The 16,870-nt window shown below is 42.9% G+C and overlaps 1 protein-coding gene across 1 annotated transcript; it reads right to left on the bottom strand.

Moving 5' to 3' along the window:
- Positions 1-38: 38 nt before the first annotated feature.
- LOC105021496 (hexokinase-1) lies at positions 39-14,469 on the bottom strand. Its single transcript, XM_010889224.4, has 18 exons — positions 14,045-14,469; positions 12,027-12,189; positions 8,907-9,055; positions 8,134-8,253; positions 7,825-7,920; positions 7,641-7,740; positions 7,254-7,437; positions 6,635-6,790; positions 6,241-6,474; positions 5,673-5,977; positions 5,141-5,289; positions 4,751-4,870; positions 4,435-4,530; positions 3,022-3,121; positions 2,685-2,868; positions 2,088-2,243; positions 1,524-1,757; positions 39-1,228 (listed from the first exon to the last, which is right to left on the bottom strand). The coding sequence occupies exons 1-18, from the start codon at positions 14,105-14,107 to the stop codon at positions 1,066-1,068; spliced, it is 2,772 nt and encodes a 923-aa protein (XP_010887526.2). The 5' UTR covers positions 14,108-14,469; the 3' UTR covers positions 39-1,065.
- Positions 14,470-16,870: the final 2,401 nt, after the last annotated feature.

Raw genomic sequence — 16,870 nt, 5'->3', positions numbered from 1 at the left:
GTTTAGTTGAATTCTAAGAAAGGGACATCTCCACAGTATTTACTGCACAACAAAATATAATTTAATGAATTTCACATTTCACTTGTCGAAACATCTATTTTGTTGTATAAAATAAAAGGATCCAGTACCCTCCATTTGTCTCAGAATAAGGCATGCAGTTTCCATACAGCTTTGGACATATAAAGCTACAGGTCATGTTACAGGAGGACTCACAGGGACATTCAGCCACAGGTAAACACAGAAGCGCTCGGAGTAGCCACTCTTCTAGAAGCCCGACAAACATTTATTTGTGCACGCAATGCGTAGGTAGTAGGATTCAATACAACACCTAAAATATAGCAGTAATTCACATTAATCAACAAGGTATTACACTTCAAATGGGGGGAAGCTCTCCAAGATCCTCAAGAAAAATTATTAGGTGAAGGTGGGAATAAATATTGTGTTACTTTGACAGACATACACAAAAATAGTAGTAGTATCGTATATGGTGGGAGAACAGTATGAAGGCGGAGTGTACTCAGCCGTGACTCTTGAATTCGACCCTATAAGCAGCAAGCCCTTTTTAGAAAAGATACCCTAACTCTAGGCCTGTCTAAAAAGTGTATTTGTTGTAAATTAGTTTTGTCATTCATTGGATGAAATGTTCACTGGTTCAATTGAGAGATCCAGCAAAATACTACTACTTTTGTAACCGCTATAAAAATCCTACTTGATTCATTGTGGCCTATATAAATACAAATAATATATTTCTGTCCGTACAAAAATTAAATTTGGAAACACACAAACATTGTACGGGATTAGACAAGCTTTCGAGGAAAACTGTACAAACACGATACACACTTCTGGTTCAGTATAAATTATGGTTAAATTAATATTGTGTACTGATGTTATTCGCTTTGCATGCAGACATGTCTCCCTTGTTGTGAGAAGGGCCAGGTGGGGGGAGGTGGAGTCACGGCTGTATGGGTCAGGTGTGCGGGGAGATCGAGCGACGGGCTTTGTGGCGGGTGGTTGGAAGAGGCGAAGCTGGAGGGCATTGTCGGGGGCAACAGGCGGGACAGCTCATTAGGCTTGCTGTGCCGCATTCTGCGCCTCCTGCTCTCTCTGGCGACAGCCCACGGCTGTGATGAGAGCTGCACCCTTGCCACTCCCGTCCTCTGACAACAGAAAGTTGACGTTGCACTTTGGGGCGAGCTCCTTCACTGTCTGGTGGAAGATCCGGGAGAAGCTGGAGAGACAGGGAGACAGACACAGTCAGAAGAGTGGGTGAAGTCAGTTGAATAAGGGCTGTATAGAGACACATTTTTATTGTCTAAGAATATGTAGTCTTAAATTGATAAGGCCTTTTCATTACAGTTTTGAGTCCAATGTATGTGCAAGTAAATCAGGTGTATAGCAAAGGGAAGTGTCCTAATTTTTCTTACAGTCAAGTCAATTCACAACTTAGTATGGACATATGCTATGACTTCATGCTGGCTGTATTGCTCTTCCTTCCGCCCTCTTCCTCCCCCTCTGTTACTCACTGGGGGTGTAGTTTGTACAGCGTTCCGTCCACCCCCACGGTGATGTCCAGATGTTCCAGCCCTCTGTTCTCACGGATTTTGTCCACCACAGCAGCCATTCCGGCTCCGCAGATCTGAGCTGCGCGGCGGGACACGGTGCCGCACACCTCTTTGACGATGATACTGTCATCACATGTGCTGTCCAGCCCAAGCTGTTGAAGGATGGCCCTGACCTGCAAAAGGGCCAGGCGATCGCTGTGGGAGCGGTGGCAACAGAGGTCAGTGGAGAAGAGCTGGCGTCATTGGACGTTGGGATGGTGACTCATTCATCACACCTAATCTTAGCGCGGCATACATTCCTACTGCGTTCTGTCTCAATGTTCTTATTTGTTTGTAACAATGTAGTAAATGCCATCGTTGTCCACAATTTGTAATTGTTGTAAGTGCTTCTAATAGCATAATGTCCTGTATAAGTATGACAGGCTGTTTTTGTATGTCCCTAGGCACATATTCTTAGCTAATAGGGTAATATTTAAGTACAGCAAGAATTTTTGAGTGATTAATCACAAGTTCCTCTCTACCTACCTCTCTATCTGGGACAGGAACTTTGTCTCGAAGATGCCTCTGGTCTTCAGTGTCTCAGAGATCTGCCCGCGGAATAAGAAGCCGCGCTTGGTCAGGTCGATCAGGATGTTTCTTACAATCTCTCCCAGGTACATACCACTACACATCTTTTCATACCTGGGACACAGAGGTAAACATGCACAACTGTTTAGACATCTCAGTTACATGTTGTAAAACCAGACAGAATTGTTTTTGCAATGTTTATTATACATTAGGAGAATAAAGGCCTGTAAACACCTATTGGACAACACATGTAAACATGTAATGCCTTTTAATGTTGTTGACATTAATCCATTTAGTTGCTTTTCTTAAAATTTAAAGCAATGATGTAGCAGTCCCTTTACATGTTGTGGTAGCTTAGACTTTGAAACAAAACATCTGGGTAATAAGAAAAATGTTAGTGATATTGTCCCAATTGTCAAGAATCCCCTGAGCTACATATGCACACTCAAGACATTAACCAAACAGCAACCAATAAAATAAACCCACTTAAAACCATCATTGACAATGTACCCTGTGTCCAGAAAGATATTTTACTCATCAAGATACAACCATCACCTCTGTTTGCCCTCATTCAGTGAGTTCTCATCCACTGCGCGGTCGTACTGCGTCCTAATATCGTCCAGGCACCCGTTGTCCCCAAAGGCGCCCCACTCCATGTTGACACACATGCGACCCTCGTTTCCCTCCACCGTCTCAATGTTTCTCATTTCCTCCATGTAACACGCGTTACTCCCCGTGCCTTGGAGAATGCATGTAACATTGTCAGTCTTCAGCAGCCATTTTAAAATGGGTAAATCTGTGTAGTACTGTTCAATATGCAGATACACAATATAGGACATTGTACATAACAGTTAATGACATACATTTTAGGGGGACTGTTGACAGTCATTACCTGCAATAAGTCCAACCTCACAGGTGGGCTCCTCGTATGCGCAGGTCATCATTGTTCCAACAGTATCGTTTACCACAGCCACCACATCCAGGTCAAACTCCTACACACAAAAATTACAACTATGAGTAATTAGATTAAACTGCAACTACCACAAATGCTTATAATAAGAACTAAATCTTTGGCATAAATAAATTGACATCCACACATAGCCAGAACAATCCTACCTTGATTTTGTCAAAAGTTCTTAGTTTATGTGTTTTGTTTTATTTGTTTTAAAAAAATTATTTGGGGGGAGCGTATTATAAGTGTGGAGTTCCACTCCTTTAGTAAATGAGTTTTTACTTGACGAGCAAGAACAGTGTGAGATGGGAAAAGTCAGTCAGAGCAGGAGGGCAGATTCCAGCCCCTGCCGACTCACACTGTATATGTGTGCTGGGGTCAATGGCTCAGACCGATCGACCACCCTTGACAGAAGTCAAGTACAATTCTTCATAATATTTTCAGTATGTTTCTGAGATTGTGCACAAATGGTTGTTTTTCAGGGAATGAATGAATCACTTTTTACCCGTGGAAATGTTGGGTGTTTCAGCCGACAGATGACGGACACTTTTCAAAGAACAATGCAACCCACTGACCCTCCACACACTCATCATTATGCAGAAGCTCAGTCAGGAGACTGGCCCAGAAACACACATGCAAGAACATGCAGACACGCAGACAATTAACGAAGAGATATCATATTCACATTCGTATAGATCCTATTAATGTTTTGCTACAAATGAAAAAGTTTTGCTATAATTAAAATGTTTTGCTGTAAATTTGGTCATTTCAAACCCATACTTCCAAAAAGGTCAATAGTTAATATGCCCTAATATTTGTCTGCAGGATTTACAATTTTTTTTTATTTTGGATTTCATTAATAAAACTATGCAAATTGTTTCTTCAAATTTTGCACCTTTGCATTACGACTCAATTTAAACTATTTTTCTGGTCAACAGAGTCAATGTACTCATTGACATTCAACTAATACTTACCCCATCCTTTATCTAAAAGGGTGAAATCAATTAAAAAAATACTGTTTATATATGATTCTTATTTGCATCATAGTATATAGTACCGTAAATTTGTATTTTCTATGTAAATATGGTCTATGTCATTTGTACTTGGGATGGTACAGTATCAGCATGTTCAACTGCATAAGGGGATGTTTTGAATAAATTAGATGGTGTTATAAATAAGATTAACTGGTAACGGGGCTGTTGTGTTGTGACAGTGACTGATATGGTGTAGTGGCTGTTCAGTTATGGGGCATATGTGAAATTGCAGTCCCACAGCAGTTATTTTTGGGTTCCATGGTGGAAGGTGTAATGTTATCATAGTGCTGTGATGTAACATGTCTCGGCCAACGCCCACCTCCTTCCTTTTGATCCCCTCACGTAGAAGCTCCACCACGTCTTCCCCCTCACAGTCGGTGCATTTGAAGCCTTTGGTCCAGTTCACGAGGATACCCTGTAAAACGGAAAGGGCGCAACGGACCCCGCTCATTACCGATTCACTTGATATCCGAGGCCTCCACAGATTTGATGGTTCCAGCAGACATGACATGACTGTCCCTGAAAAGGTTTGGTGAAATACACCTGAAAGTGATTATGTTTTGGGGGGAGGATGCGGGATAGGAGTTATTTGGGGTGTGGTCTGGGATAGGTGCTTGGTGAACTGTGCCACTCACCGCATCCAGGCTCTTCTGGTGGCAGGGGAAGGAGAAGGTGAAGCCTAGGGGCAGACGGGCACTCTTCATGCCCATGTAATCCAGGAAGTCAGAGATGCAGTGCACAATGTGATCAAAGAGCTGTAAGAAACAGTAGAGAAACACAGCGTCTAATTTCACTCAGATTGCATACTGTATATATAATGCCATTTTTATTTCATTTTAATGATTCATTGTTTTATGTTGGGCCGACTGTTCATTTAGGTGTGGAGGAAAATACATTAGACAAAATGTATTGATTTGAAGATTTGAAAATGTTTTTGAAATAACACAACTAATGGAATCAGTGTGATTTCAGTCATTTTAAGGACATTTCGTTATTCCAGTCATTTTATACAGCAGATACCGTACCTCCTCCCCAGTCCCTTGCATGACCTCGATGGGAATGGCGTAGATTTTGTTGTGCATCTCCACGGTCCGTCTTTTCCCACTACGGATCTTAACCAGTAACACTCGGAAGTTTGTCCCTCCCAGATCCAGAGCAAGGAAATCTCCGTTTTCTGTAACAAGTTAATAATAGTTAATAATATTACAATCCCATTCAAACTTTTTACATAAGATTCTCATGCTTCGAAGGGGGATTTTCTTATTTCAAACTGTATGCTCTACATGAAATCTGTGCTTTAATCTGTTTGTTCTCCAGATCAGGCAGGAATTTTGGGTGACATTTCAGTAAAAGTCAAACTAACATGGATTATAAAAAACTTTTTTATGTTCTTTTTTTAAGAAACATCAATTATCAAAACACTAAAGGGAATAATCGTATTCCCTATGATTAGAATAAGGAACATCCTTATGAAAGTGCAATATCATTAAATCAATTACAATTCAGATGGATCCAATTAACTCTAAATTGTATTCATTGTGTAATTCATGAATTCACCTGTTCCGTCGGGTGTGCTCCGCACGTAAGATGGCAGCATCTTGACCGTGGCTGAGCTGTGGGTCGCTTTCCCCAGACCATTCTCTATCTCTGTCCTCATCCTCGTCTTTACCTCAAGCAGCTGAGCTTGGCTCAGACAGAACTCTGCAAGTGTCTGGGCAATCTGGCGCGCCTGGTCGGCAAGACGGTATGCCACGGCTGTCACCATGGCAGCGCCCTTGGCACTTCCACTCTCGGACAGTAGGAAGCGGACGTCAGAATCGGGCACCAAACGCCGCACTGTCTTGTGGAGACGCCGGGCATATCTGCAGAGAGAATGCATCGTCACTTGCAGTAGAGACCAGCGTATTGTTTTTAAAACATGTGTCTATATTTATGTTCTCTTTAGTACCCTTAGAGAAAAAATTGCTTTATTTGGCTTTATTAGGGAAGGAAAGAGGAGATCAATGGGCCGGATAGGAGCAAAGGATGCAGTGGCTTCATATACTCTACCCACTTCAGGCCACAGTGGTTGAGTATACGAACTACAGGTAAAGAAAGTCCTTTCCGCCTCCGGCTGAGTACTCACTGAGGGTGCATCTTGTACATGGAACCGTCAATGCCCACAGTTGTGCGCAGGCGAGGCACGCCCTTGTTGTCCTTCAGGTGAGTAAGGATACCTCCCAGTGTAGCTGCGATGAGGTTCGCAGAGCGGAAGGATACGATGGTGCACACGTGTTGCACGGAAACGCAGTCCTCGTGAGAAGGCTCCACCCCGAGCCTGGTTAGGATGTCTTTGCATTTAGTCAGGCCTTCCTTGCTCCTGTCATGGGAAGAGCAAAGTCAATGGGTGGCATTCATATAGTTATTGAGCGCTAATGGTTTAATTAAATAATATTTAAACTGCGTCATACAGAGTCAGTAAAAACAATGGAGCTGTGTAAATTGTCCTTGGTACGAGTTCTTCATGGTTACCGTCTTACTTCTCAATTGCTGAAACATGTTTTGTTTCAATCTTCCCTTTTGTCAGAAGCTCGGGAGTTATCCGGCCCTCGAACAGGAGTCCCTCCTTGGCCATCTTCACCAGAATGAGACGGACCAACTCCCCCATGTACATCCCGCTGACCATCTTCTCAAACCTTCGCAAAAAACAAACACTTTCTCTGTAAAGAAATTCACATCATTCTCTCTGAAGTTATTGTTAAGTGAACTGTAACCCAAATTTTTCTCGGAGATGTAAAAGGCGTGCAGGACATAGCTTATGCCTTTAGTATATTCACACTTGGGTTAAACAAGGACTGCAGTATTTTCCGGTTTATCCTCGGTCCTAGGATAACAAATTGACCATTAACTATTTATTGCCCACTTTAGTTTGTTGACTTTAATAGAAATGTTCTGCTCCAGTACCGCTGCACTACCCAAGGCCATGATTCATGGCGTTTTCAGGTTACAAGCCGTTCCTCATAGAAATGCATCTTGAACTGTCAAAATGATTGTATATGTGATGCTCTTGGTTTAATGCCATTTGCTTTGCTGGTGATCCCACTGGAAACAGTGCAACATCACACTGGAACAGCGCTAACCGTCACAGTCACGACTTACAGCTGCTTCCCGGGGTTGACAGAGCCTCTGTCGATCTCCCGGTCAAACTCTGTACGGAGGTCCTCCAGGGAGCCATCGTCTCCGAATGCACCCCACTCTGTGTTGATACACATCCTTCCCTCGTCTCCCTCCACCAGGTCGATGTGCCGCAGCTCTTCCATGTAACAGGCGTTAGTACCAGTACCTGAAAGTAGACCCGGTCCAGTGAGTACCCTGGTTGGGGTGTTGTGGAAGCCACAGCAGAATGCTGTACTGCTGTACTGCAGCGCGCCACATTATTCTAAAATGCCATGACAATTGTAGACATTTCGACGTGTATCAAGAACCCTTTTGAGGCAATATGCAAACAAATATTTATTCAAGTAAATAAATGCTATATATCCTTACCTATGATGATTCCGACTTCACAGCGTTGGTCGTCAAACCCACAGGTCATCATTGTTCCGGTTGTGTCATTGACAACTGCCATGATATCAGCCTCATAGTCCTGACAAACAGAATAGATGTTTTTTAATAATCTTCTAGTGGCAAATGTGGTCATGAATTATTATTAAGAAAATAGAAAGCTCACCCCTCTTTTCTTGATAGCCTTGTTCAGGAGCTTCACGACATCCATGCCTTCCACACCACTCACTTTAAACTTTTTTGTCCAAGTCAATAAGACGGCCTGTAAAAGCCAGAACTTTCTTTACTAATGTGTTATAAACACCTAGCTAACGTTAGCTATGGGGAAAACAATATTTGAAAAAAGGTATATATAAGTTGCTGAATTCCCTTATACTTTTATCCTATGCATTTTAAAGTGTAATGATATTACAATAGTTGCTAAATATCTCACATATAGCATGAAATACAATATTAAACTATTGGAAAATCTTACCTCATCCAGTTTGGTTTGGGCACATGGGAAGGAGAAAGTGAATCCTACAGGTAGTTTTTTATCCTTGATTTTTTGCTTTTCCATGAAGTCACCAAGGCAATCTGCGACATGGTCAAAGAGCTACGGATATAAAAAGAACTCTTACATTGTGCAAATCATTACGCAAGACACATAATTACAGCAGCAGCAACCCAATCCCATTGGCTCATCAAACCCCCCAATTAACAAATTAAACTGGCTAATTGGTGAATCGTGACAATGATGGCCAGTCATTGCTTGGCTAACCAAAGTAATTGTGCTGGCCAACACTATGTCCTTGAGCAAAATAATTATAGGTTGCAGTTTGGAAGGTTTTTTTGTTTAATAAATCACAGTCAATATCCATTGACCTAGGTTGTGACAGAATTGTTGTGGGTGTCACGTTTCTGTTGCCAGCTGCTCTCGTGAACATTAATGGGCAACAGGGGTCAGCAGAGGTCAACACTGTTGTGATGTCATACCCAACATTCACCATTGGTGAGCCAAACTAATCAATACCAGAATATTGAGTGAATGCCATGATGTTGTAGCAAGAAGACTTTATGATACAGCCGATCTGTTGGCGAACCTTATGGACCATAGCACATTCATTTTGCAGGCTATAATGTTTCAGACTGGCCTGGACTATGCATACATTAGGTGTTTAAGGGCTGGTTTCGTGGACACAGATCAAACCTAGTCCTGGACTAAGACAATCTACCTCAAGGTGAGGGGTGTTTATGAGTTATTGTCACCTGCGTTCCACTTCCGTGAATGATGTCCTCAGGGGTCTCGTAGACCTGGCTCTCCATCTGAACCGGCTGCTTCTTGTCATGTGACACCTTCACACGCAGTATGCGGAAGTTGGAGCCACCCAAGTCCAAAGCTATGAAATCTCCTTTTTCTGTTTGATTTTAAAGAAATTCAGAGACAGAAATATAAAATATAAAACAACACAGTCTTTATTCTAAAGTTTACCAAGCCGAAATTACCTTTTTGGTGAACCGAATTGACTGCCTGCCAGGTGCTACCCTGTCAGGATTTTATACAGCGAAAATGATACACAGTCCTCTGAAATGTTTGTATAGACCTTACATTCAGCTCCAGCCACTGAGTGGATCTAGTTACATTACGTGTGTCTGGTGCTGACCACTGAGCACCATCACTATCTGTTCCATGAACTGTCTGTAACAAGATGTCACTGGCCCAGATAGCACGCCTGCCCAAAGTAGCACGTTATATAGATTATATATGGGGAAGATGTAGTATACATAGAGTTTGAACAATGCAAAGACCCCTTGCCGATATTTTTACAACGCCTACATTCTAAGTTCTACAGTTCTGTATTGTTTATACATCTGGTAACCAGTTCATAATAGCAACAAGGCATCTCGCATTACAAAGAGGCACGAGGCAACGCTGCGATGCGTCTTGCCTAAGAACAGCTCTTAGCTGTTGTATATTGGTCATATACCACATCCCCTTGTGCCTTGTTGCTTAATTATACCATGGTATGGTTGAGTAAATGATTCTGATTGACTTTTAGAGCATTATTTTCCTGTAAAGCACAGAGCATCAGAACAGTAAAATTAAACAGCTGAAAAATAGCTAGAAAGCTGTTGGCACTTTTGAATTAGACTTTCCTAATAGCAAGACGATGATGGTTTGCTTGGCAAAGCAGGCAAGTCTGTTTCTTTGGTTCCCAAAGCTGCTGTCCCCGTTTGGGAACTACTGCAGTATAGATGACACAGGGTTCTTCACGCCTGACATTCCTGGTGTCTGCTGCGTAAAGGATACTATCACAGCAAATATATCGAATGTGTTATATCTTGGCATTAATGGCCTATGCAACTAAGTTAATTGTTGACAATACTTTACACTCACATGCTTAGCTTTCCAGGTCAACTTTAACCTTTGACTTAATCCTCCTTTCTGGACCCCTCTTGTCCAGCGACTGAAAATCTGTGGCTATTTATAGAGTGTGATTACAGGGAAATGTTCACAGCAAGATGCCTTCATCATACGACACCTCTACCAGCTAACCTTGTTGGGGCTTTGCTAATTACAGTATGCAGCCTATGCTGTTTACCAACATAGAATGGCCCTTCCTGGACTATTTGAAGAAAGGGCCTCTTGACAATGGTTACTGTGATTAGAAGTGCATTTTAAAGTAGCTTTTTTATATTTTTAACAAAGAATGTCCCATCCCAATCCAAAAAGTATTAACTTTATGCTGGGAGTATTGTTTGTTGACATTTAACCCAATGCATGTGCAATGTATGTGCTCTCTAGTTCGTTATTCATAAGGGCTGAGCCTGCTACCTAATGATGATAAGCAGCAGTGACGAAACAGTGATGTCAAACTTCAGGTCTAGAAAATAACAATAACAGATGTACAGTGCATTAGATTAATATACTATAAACTGAAGATAAAATACTAATTGTCCCCCTTTTATCCCAATAGTGGACCCCTGTTTCTCTATCTGGAAGACATATCAGTATCAGTGGTGGAGCCTGCTGTGATGTACAAGATATCATGCACTGTTAATGCACTGTTAATGGGCGGCTATACTGACTGCCTGCAAGTGAAGCACGTGACACTTTGGACCGACGCGTTCGAATGTTAATGCGAGGCTTTGGAAGGAGCGCTGTGGGACTGTAGTGTAGGGATGTGCATTGGACCATATTTTACTAACCGAATAGTATGTGTTGTTATTAGAATAAGCTGAACTTTACGTAGCGTTTTGTGGACAGTTTTTTTCTTCCGGAGGCAACATTAATTAAGTAAATATATTCCATCTTCCCTTGAATTAGTTGACTTTCATCCACTTGCTAACAGTAGCCTAAGAAATATATATTGCGTTATTCTGACTGACTGGGCCCGACCACACTACTAACGTAAACAACAAACACGTGTGAAGGAGCGCATGTTATAAAAACGACTTAAAACGTTATACTTAAAAAAAAAATCATAGTATATCGTTATATGTAAAAACAAAAAAAGGATTCGAATTTTAAAAGGATTTAGAAAAATAACATTCAAGTCTATTTATTTAAACAAAAAAAATACATATACCTAAAAACATGGGGGTTAATTGAATACACACGAAGTATTCGAATACTAAATACATTTCGGGTAATCGAATATTCTATTATCGGTGCCCATCCCCTACTCTTGAGAATGTATGCATTCCTAATTCAGCTGCCTGACGTCTTCCCAATGTGCATATAGGCTCTCCACGCTACATTTACCTGGTGTATTTTGTAATCACGTGTCGATGTTGAACAGAAGCATCTAGCCCTAATGCACTCAAGGCTGGCCACTGAAAGCTCTGTTTTGCTTCTGGATCCACAACAACGGAGCTTGGTTGCCATATTACCTGCCAAGTTCCAATATGGTGGCCACATCGTAAGCACAAAAAGCCTGATGTCCCATAATGTGACTGGCTATTTTAAAAACCTCAGCACATTTTTGCAGAATGGATGAGGCTGGGATTGTAGCACAATTTAAAGTGCTTAATAACAGTATAAACTGTATAATGTATATAATTTAAATAGTCTGAAAGGATATGTGGATCGATACAATATGCAAGCTGCAGATCCAAATGTGATTTATGCTGTCATTATCCTTTGTTTATGTTAATGTATAGTATATTAGCTTGTGATTATTGTATGCAGAAAGGCAACTAATATCAGTGTGAGTGAATTTCAATGTACTGCTATACTGTATGAATGTGCCACTTCGCGGATGTTTTAATCAGAAGTGATTTACAATACAGTGAGTGCTTCTATTTTTAGTACTTAATCCCTGTGGGAAGTGTAGCCTTAACCAAGACACAAAGGAGTGCTTTTGCATTGAAATCCGGGCACTTTACCTGACCCATCAGGGATGGACCTGACAAAGGTTGGCAACATCTTGACGGTGGCCGTTGCGTTGGTGTCACGACCCAGGCCATTCTCCAGCTCCCGGCGGAAGCGGCACTTGATGTCGTGCAGCGTCTCGTCGGAGAACCTCATGGAGTACAGGTACTTATCAATCTAGAAATGAGAATGGATGTGAAATGTTTTGACATGGATGGTTAGTGGTAGGAGGATACCCGGACACATGGTCATGAAAAATCCCTGGCCCTAATTATATAGCTATGGCCTGCATTTCTTTCCTGATAATGTGATCTGGCGAGGAAAGTATCTCCAGTTATAACGGTGTAATATTTGGCTTACTCAACCAATTTAGGTAATTAGCTTAAGGGGTAAATTCAGGACTTTGAGGTCAGACCTGTTATTTGTTGAATTATTCCACGGAGCACGAATGGTGCCCAGCGTCAATCCAAAGGTTATACGTGGGCGTGATCCACACATTTTGACATCATCTCTTGGAGTGGCATTCATAAAAAATATTCAGCACTCCCTATGAGACCCCTGGAGCACAGCTGAGCTGAACTTTATAACTCTGCATTATTATGGCACAAGTGCCAGTAGCTGTGTTATACTTAGCCTGATAGAAATATATTTGAGCCGACCTCACATATGTGTGATGTTAGTGTTTAAGTAATGTTATGCTACAGGACCATTACAGACTGTTGTTGTAAATTGTCATTCATCGTGTGATGCAGGCCTCACTAGGACCCAAATTAGGGTAATTCTGCGTTCTTGTAAATTGTATTACAGTTAAACCATTTAGTGTGGTAATAGTTGACATAGTTTTGCGTCATTTCACGCCATTATTATTGTGTTACCTCGTATTTGTTCTGATGAATCGGCCGTCATGCGTTCTAGTGTAAGCTGGGCTGTAATGGTTAATGGGGCTTATACCCCCGGGGACGTCACCTTTCCACTGCTCTGGTGAATCAGACGTTGGTCAGCTGATCCGTGTACTACTACACGTCACGTATGACATCACAAATCCTATCCCGCACTCTGCCAGTCCCTCGGGAGCCCTTATTCTGTCCGTACTGTGTTTCTCGAGATCGTCGGGGTGTCACACAGCTTAGGTCAAAACAAGTTTAGGCTTTATTTATTATTTGCCCCCTGAGAGAACCTCACAAAATGCTGTGAGGCTTTTTCTGACCACATTTTGTGCGTTGTTTCATGTCTGTTCTGAGGGTAACCTAATGTACCAGGCGTAAAATGAATGCCTGAGCGCAGTCCCAACATCCTTTTTTCAGGGGAAAACGAAATGGGTCAAAGATGCTATAAACCTGAAAAGCGTGTTTTACCGGTTTCGGCCAATGGCAATAAGGGTAATATGAGGGTCTATCTGTAAGTAGCATGTTCCCTGTGATGGACGGGAATCACACAAGAGTTGACTGGGTTACAGGCCAAGTGTCGGGGGAGGGGGGCAGCCAAGCAAGGTGGGGGTTGTCACTTTAACCGTCTCCATGGCGATGGAGACAGAGAAACAGAGAGAGGGACAGAGAGAGCAAGCAAGAGGGAAAGAGGGAGAGGTAGGGAGAAAGGGAGAGACAGACCTCACGACTCCCTTCCCAGCAGCCCCCTGTTCACAGACACCTGTCTACTTCAGACGCCCTGGCAACAGACGCCCCGGAAACATTTCCCGGCGATAAGGGGGTGGGGGGGCCAGTCTGCATCACGACCACCACTAGCTAGCCTACCTAGCTAGCACATCCTCATCCTCAAGGACACTCATTAAAAACTGCACACTCATGTTCCAACTCTTAGTCTGAACAAGGCCAGTCGCTCGTCTTAATTAAATGAGACGTTCATCAGGGCTTTGCTGTCAAAACTCCATCCTGCCTTTCCCGGCGTCGTCCCTCACCCCGCAGGCTTTTCTATTGATATGTGTGACAGCATAAACCATCAACCGGTGGCCATGGCTGTCAGTGGCCTCTACATTCTACAAGGACAAGTGCATTCCAAAATGTCTGTCACTCACCTTCTTGACCTGGTCATCCTTCAGCTCGGTGAAGTAATACGCCAGAAGCTGTGCCGCTATCATCCTGCCTGCACGTACGCGGGGGGGACTGTCAGCGACGGACAGGCGGCGGGAAAGGGGATAGAAAAGGATCGCGCAGCTGATATTCACGCTCTTTTGTCCTTCGTTGATCCCTTTATCCTAACGACAAGGCAAAGGAGGCTTTACCTTCCTGTGTCCCTCCTGACTAGAGTTGTGGGGTAAAGGTGGTAGTGGAAGAGTGCAGAAGGAGGAGAAAACGATGGTGCCTTGGCTGGGGACACACAGGCAAGCACACACACACACACACACACAGAGAGGGAGTGTCTGTGTCCGCTCAGTGCTCTCTTAGCTTCTCCCGGCTGTCGATGGATGCAGCTCTGCACCGGAATGGTGGTATGCTATGCCCTGCCCCCACCGTATGCTCTGATTGGCCAAGCCGGGGCTGCTGAGGGAGGGTATGGCCAGGAGAGGCGGGTCCTAAGGGCTTCTCCTTCAGCCCAGTAGAGGAGTAGTGAAGAGCACAGGATAGGAATAGATTAAGGGGAGGGGGGATGTGAGAGGGGGGAAGGATCCCGCCCCCCTCCTCACAGCAGCAGAGCGAGTGGGTGGGAGCAAAAGGGGGAGAGAGACGCTCCCTGACCGGCACGTCAGTCACGCTGACACGGCTCCCAGTGGAGGACGTGCCAGTGGAAGGGTAGTCTCACAGTGATGTCAGACCTCTCTCTCTGCATCATCGCCAACACTGGAGCATCAGCTGGAGGAGCGGGTGGGACTGGAGGCGTCCTTATGGATGGGCATGTAGCTTCACGGGCACCTTATGGTCGGGGCTGGTGTAGAGAAATGGTCAATGTCTAGGTCTGAGACCCTGTCTCTAAGGTGTGATGTGACTAGGTCATGCGCACTGATGTTCTTTTCTGCTCCAAAATGTCAATTTCTCAAAACAATGTTGTCTTTTCTCTGTTGACTTTGAAGATTTAACCACAAGGAAAAGGTTTCCAATATGGTATCAGACAGAAGTCATCACAGCAGCGTAATCATTTCCAATGAGGTTCGACAAGTCAACCTTACTATACTTGGAATTGAAGGGGTTAAAGTCCTCCTCCCCTCTACGTAACGTCAACAGGCTCGGCTGAGTCAACGACGTGTGACGCTTCTGACGTCTTTCTCCCTCCACCTAGTGAATTTGAACCTCCCCTTTCTCTCCTCTCGCTCTGTATCTCCACTGGCCCCGGGGATGGGGGGGGTGGGGGGGGGTGATAAGAATGGTTTCCTTCTTTTGTTTCTCTCTTTCTAAAGACACAGCTTGGGAGAGCGGGAAGGGGGAGCTTTGTGTGGCTGGCCTCTCTCTGTCCTCCAAAAAGGCTGCCTGGTGGTGTCATGGCTGCTCCAAGGTGACCTTGCCCCGGGGGTTTGTTTTTGTGGCAGCAGCCTTGTGTGGTTGGAAGCAGGAAAGATTAGTCACTGACGTACTATTGACAGGGAACCACACTAAACATAAACTAGGTTGACATTTCTACTTTCCGTCAACATTGATGTTGAATTCAAGTCAACGTAGATGTTGAATTTAGACGCTGATGTTGAATTTAGAGGCTTTAGTTTTTTCAAATATCATATAGAATTACAGACTCGCCGATCTGATAGTGGAATTCTTATAAAGGAAGTGTTGCTAAACTCATGAAGTTAAAACTAGTTAAACCCATTAGGGACGCTTTACAGATGTAGCATTATGAGTGAGCAAGCAGAAAAATTATCTCTGCCATCACTTTGCAATGGAGAATGTGAATTATAATCTATAATTATTTAATTAGTTTGTAGGGTTTACATACACTTTATAGACTTCTCATTATAGACTTTTGGACAATCGTTTACTTTGAACCTATACATGTTCTTGAAAAATGATTTTAGTAGTAACCAACTTACCGGCTCAAAAATCATCCCAAAGCATTCTTCGAATGGTTATTTGAGAAACCATTAATAAAGGGTTATTTGGAAGAATGTGTAGGGGTTTTGGGAACAACCCTTGAAGAAGCTTTTCTTTTTAAGTGTACATTTTCCATTAGGGCAAACCAAGAAGGACCATACACAACAATACATATCTCTGATCTTTTCCGTGGCACCTAAAGACTGGACCTTCGAAAGTAACAATTGTGGAAAAGCATGAAAAATAAACTCACATTTCAGAATTGTTGTTACACTGTTATACACAGTGAAGGTGTATTGCCATTTTAATAAACACACAAGATCAAAATAAATGTCTGCGTTTTCACACTGGGATAAATTCTGGGCAAAATAGGGAAAATATCAGTTAGTGGATTATAATTTGGTTTCCTATGCTAACGCAGCCTCTTGATAAAAAAAACCTAATACATTTCACTGGCCTCATCTTGAGTGCAATTAATAGCCTATGCCAAAGCCAACAAGGAGGAAATAAACTGTATATTGGAATGATTTGCCCAGTGAGTAGAGGAGTTTGCTTGTCCAAGGATCTCTCAAGACAAATAACTTAAACATTGTCACCCAATATAATTAAGATGTTTTTGGTAGACCTATCATCATATGATCATTATATCTTTACATATAATCCCCATGTGTTTAGTAGCATATAACCTATGATCTAACTGTGCCTAGTAGTATCCAAAAGATTTCTCATAACTTCTATCATAAATGCAACCCTTCATAATCTTTTCATCTGATCTCAGTCCCACATGCATATCTGTCTCGGCTGGCTCTCAGTAAACTGTGTCAAGACCAGGGTTTGAATCCTGCTGGCGGATTAGCCCAGGGGTCCCCTAGAGGCCAGTGCCA

Source organism: Esox lucius, chromosome 9, assembly GCF_011004845.1.
Source record: "Esox lucius isolate fEsoLuc1 chromosome 9, fEsoLuc1.pri, whole genome shotgun sequence".
Classification (NCBI taxonomy): Eukaryota; Metazoa; Chordata; class Actinopteri; order Esociformes; family Esocidae; genus Esox; species Esox lucius.
This window is presented reverse-complemented; position numbering and strand designations above follow the sequence as displayed.

Coding starts and splice junctions, on each gene's coding strand:
- LOC105021496 (XM_010889224.4), bottom strand. CDS start 14,107: ATGATAGCGGCACAGCTTCTGGCGTATTACTTCACCGAGCTGAAGGAT. Junction 5,290..5,672: donor GAGCACACCCGACGGAACAG/GTGAATTCATGA, acceptor AACTTGTTACAG/AAAACGGAGATTTCCTTGCT. Junction 3,122..4,434: donor AGGGGATCAAAAGGAAGGAG/GTGGGCGTTGGC, acceptor TTTTGTGTGTAG/GAGTTTGACCTGGATGTGGT.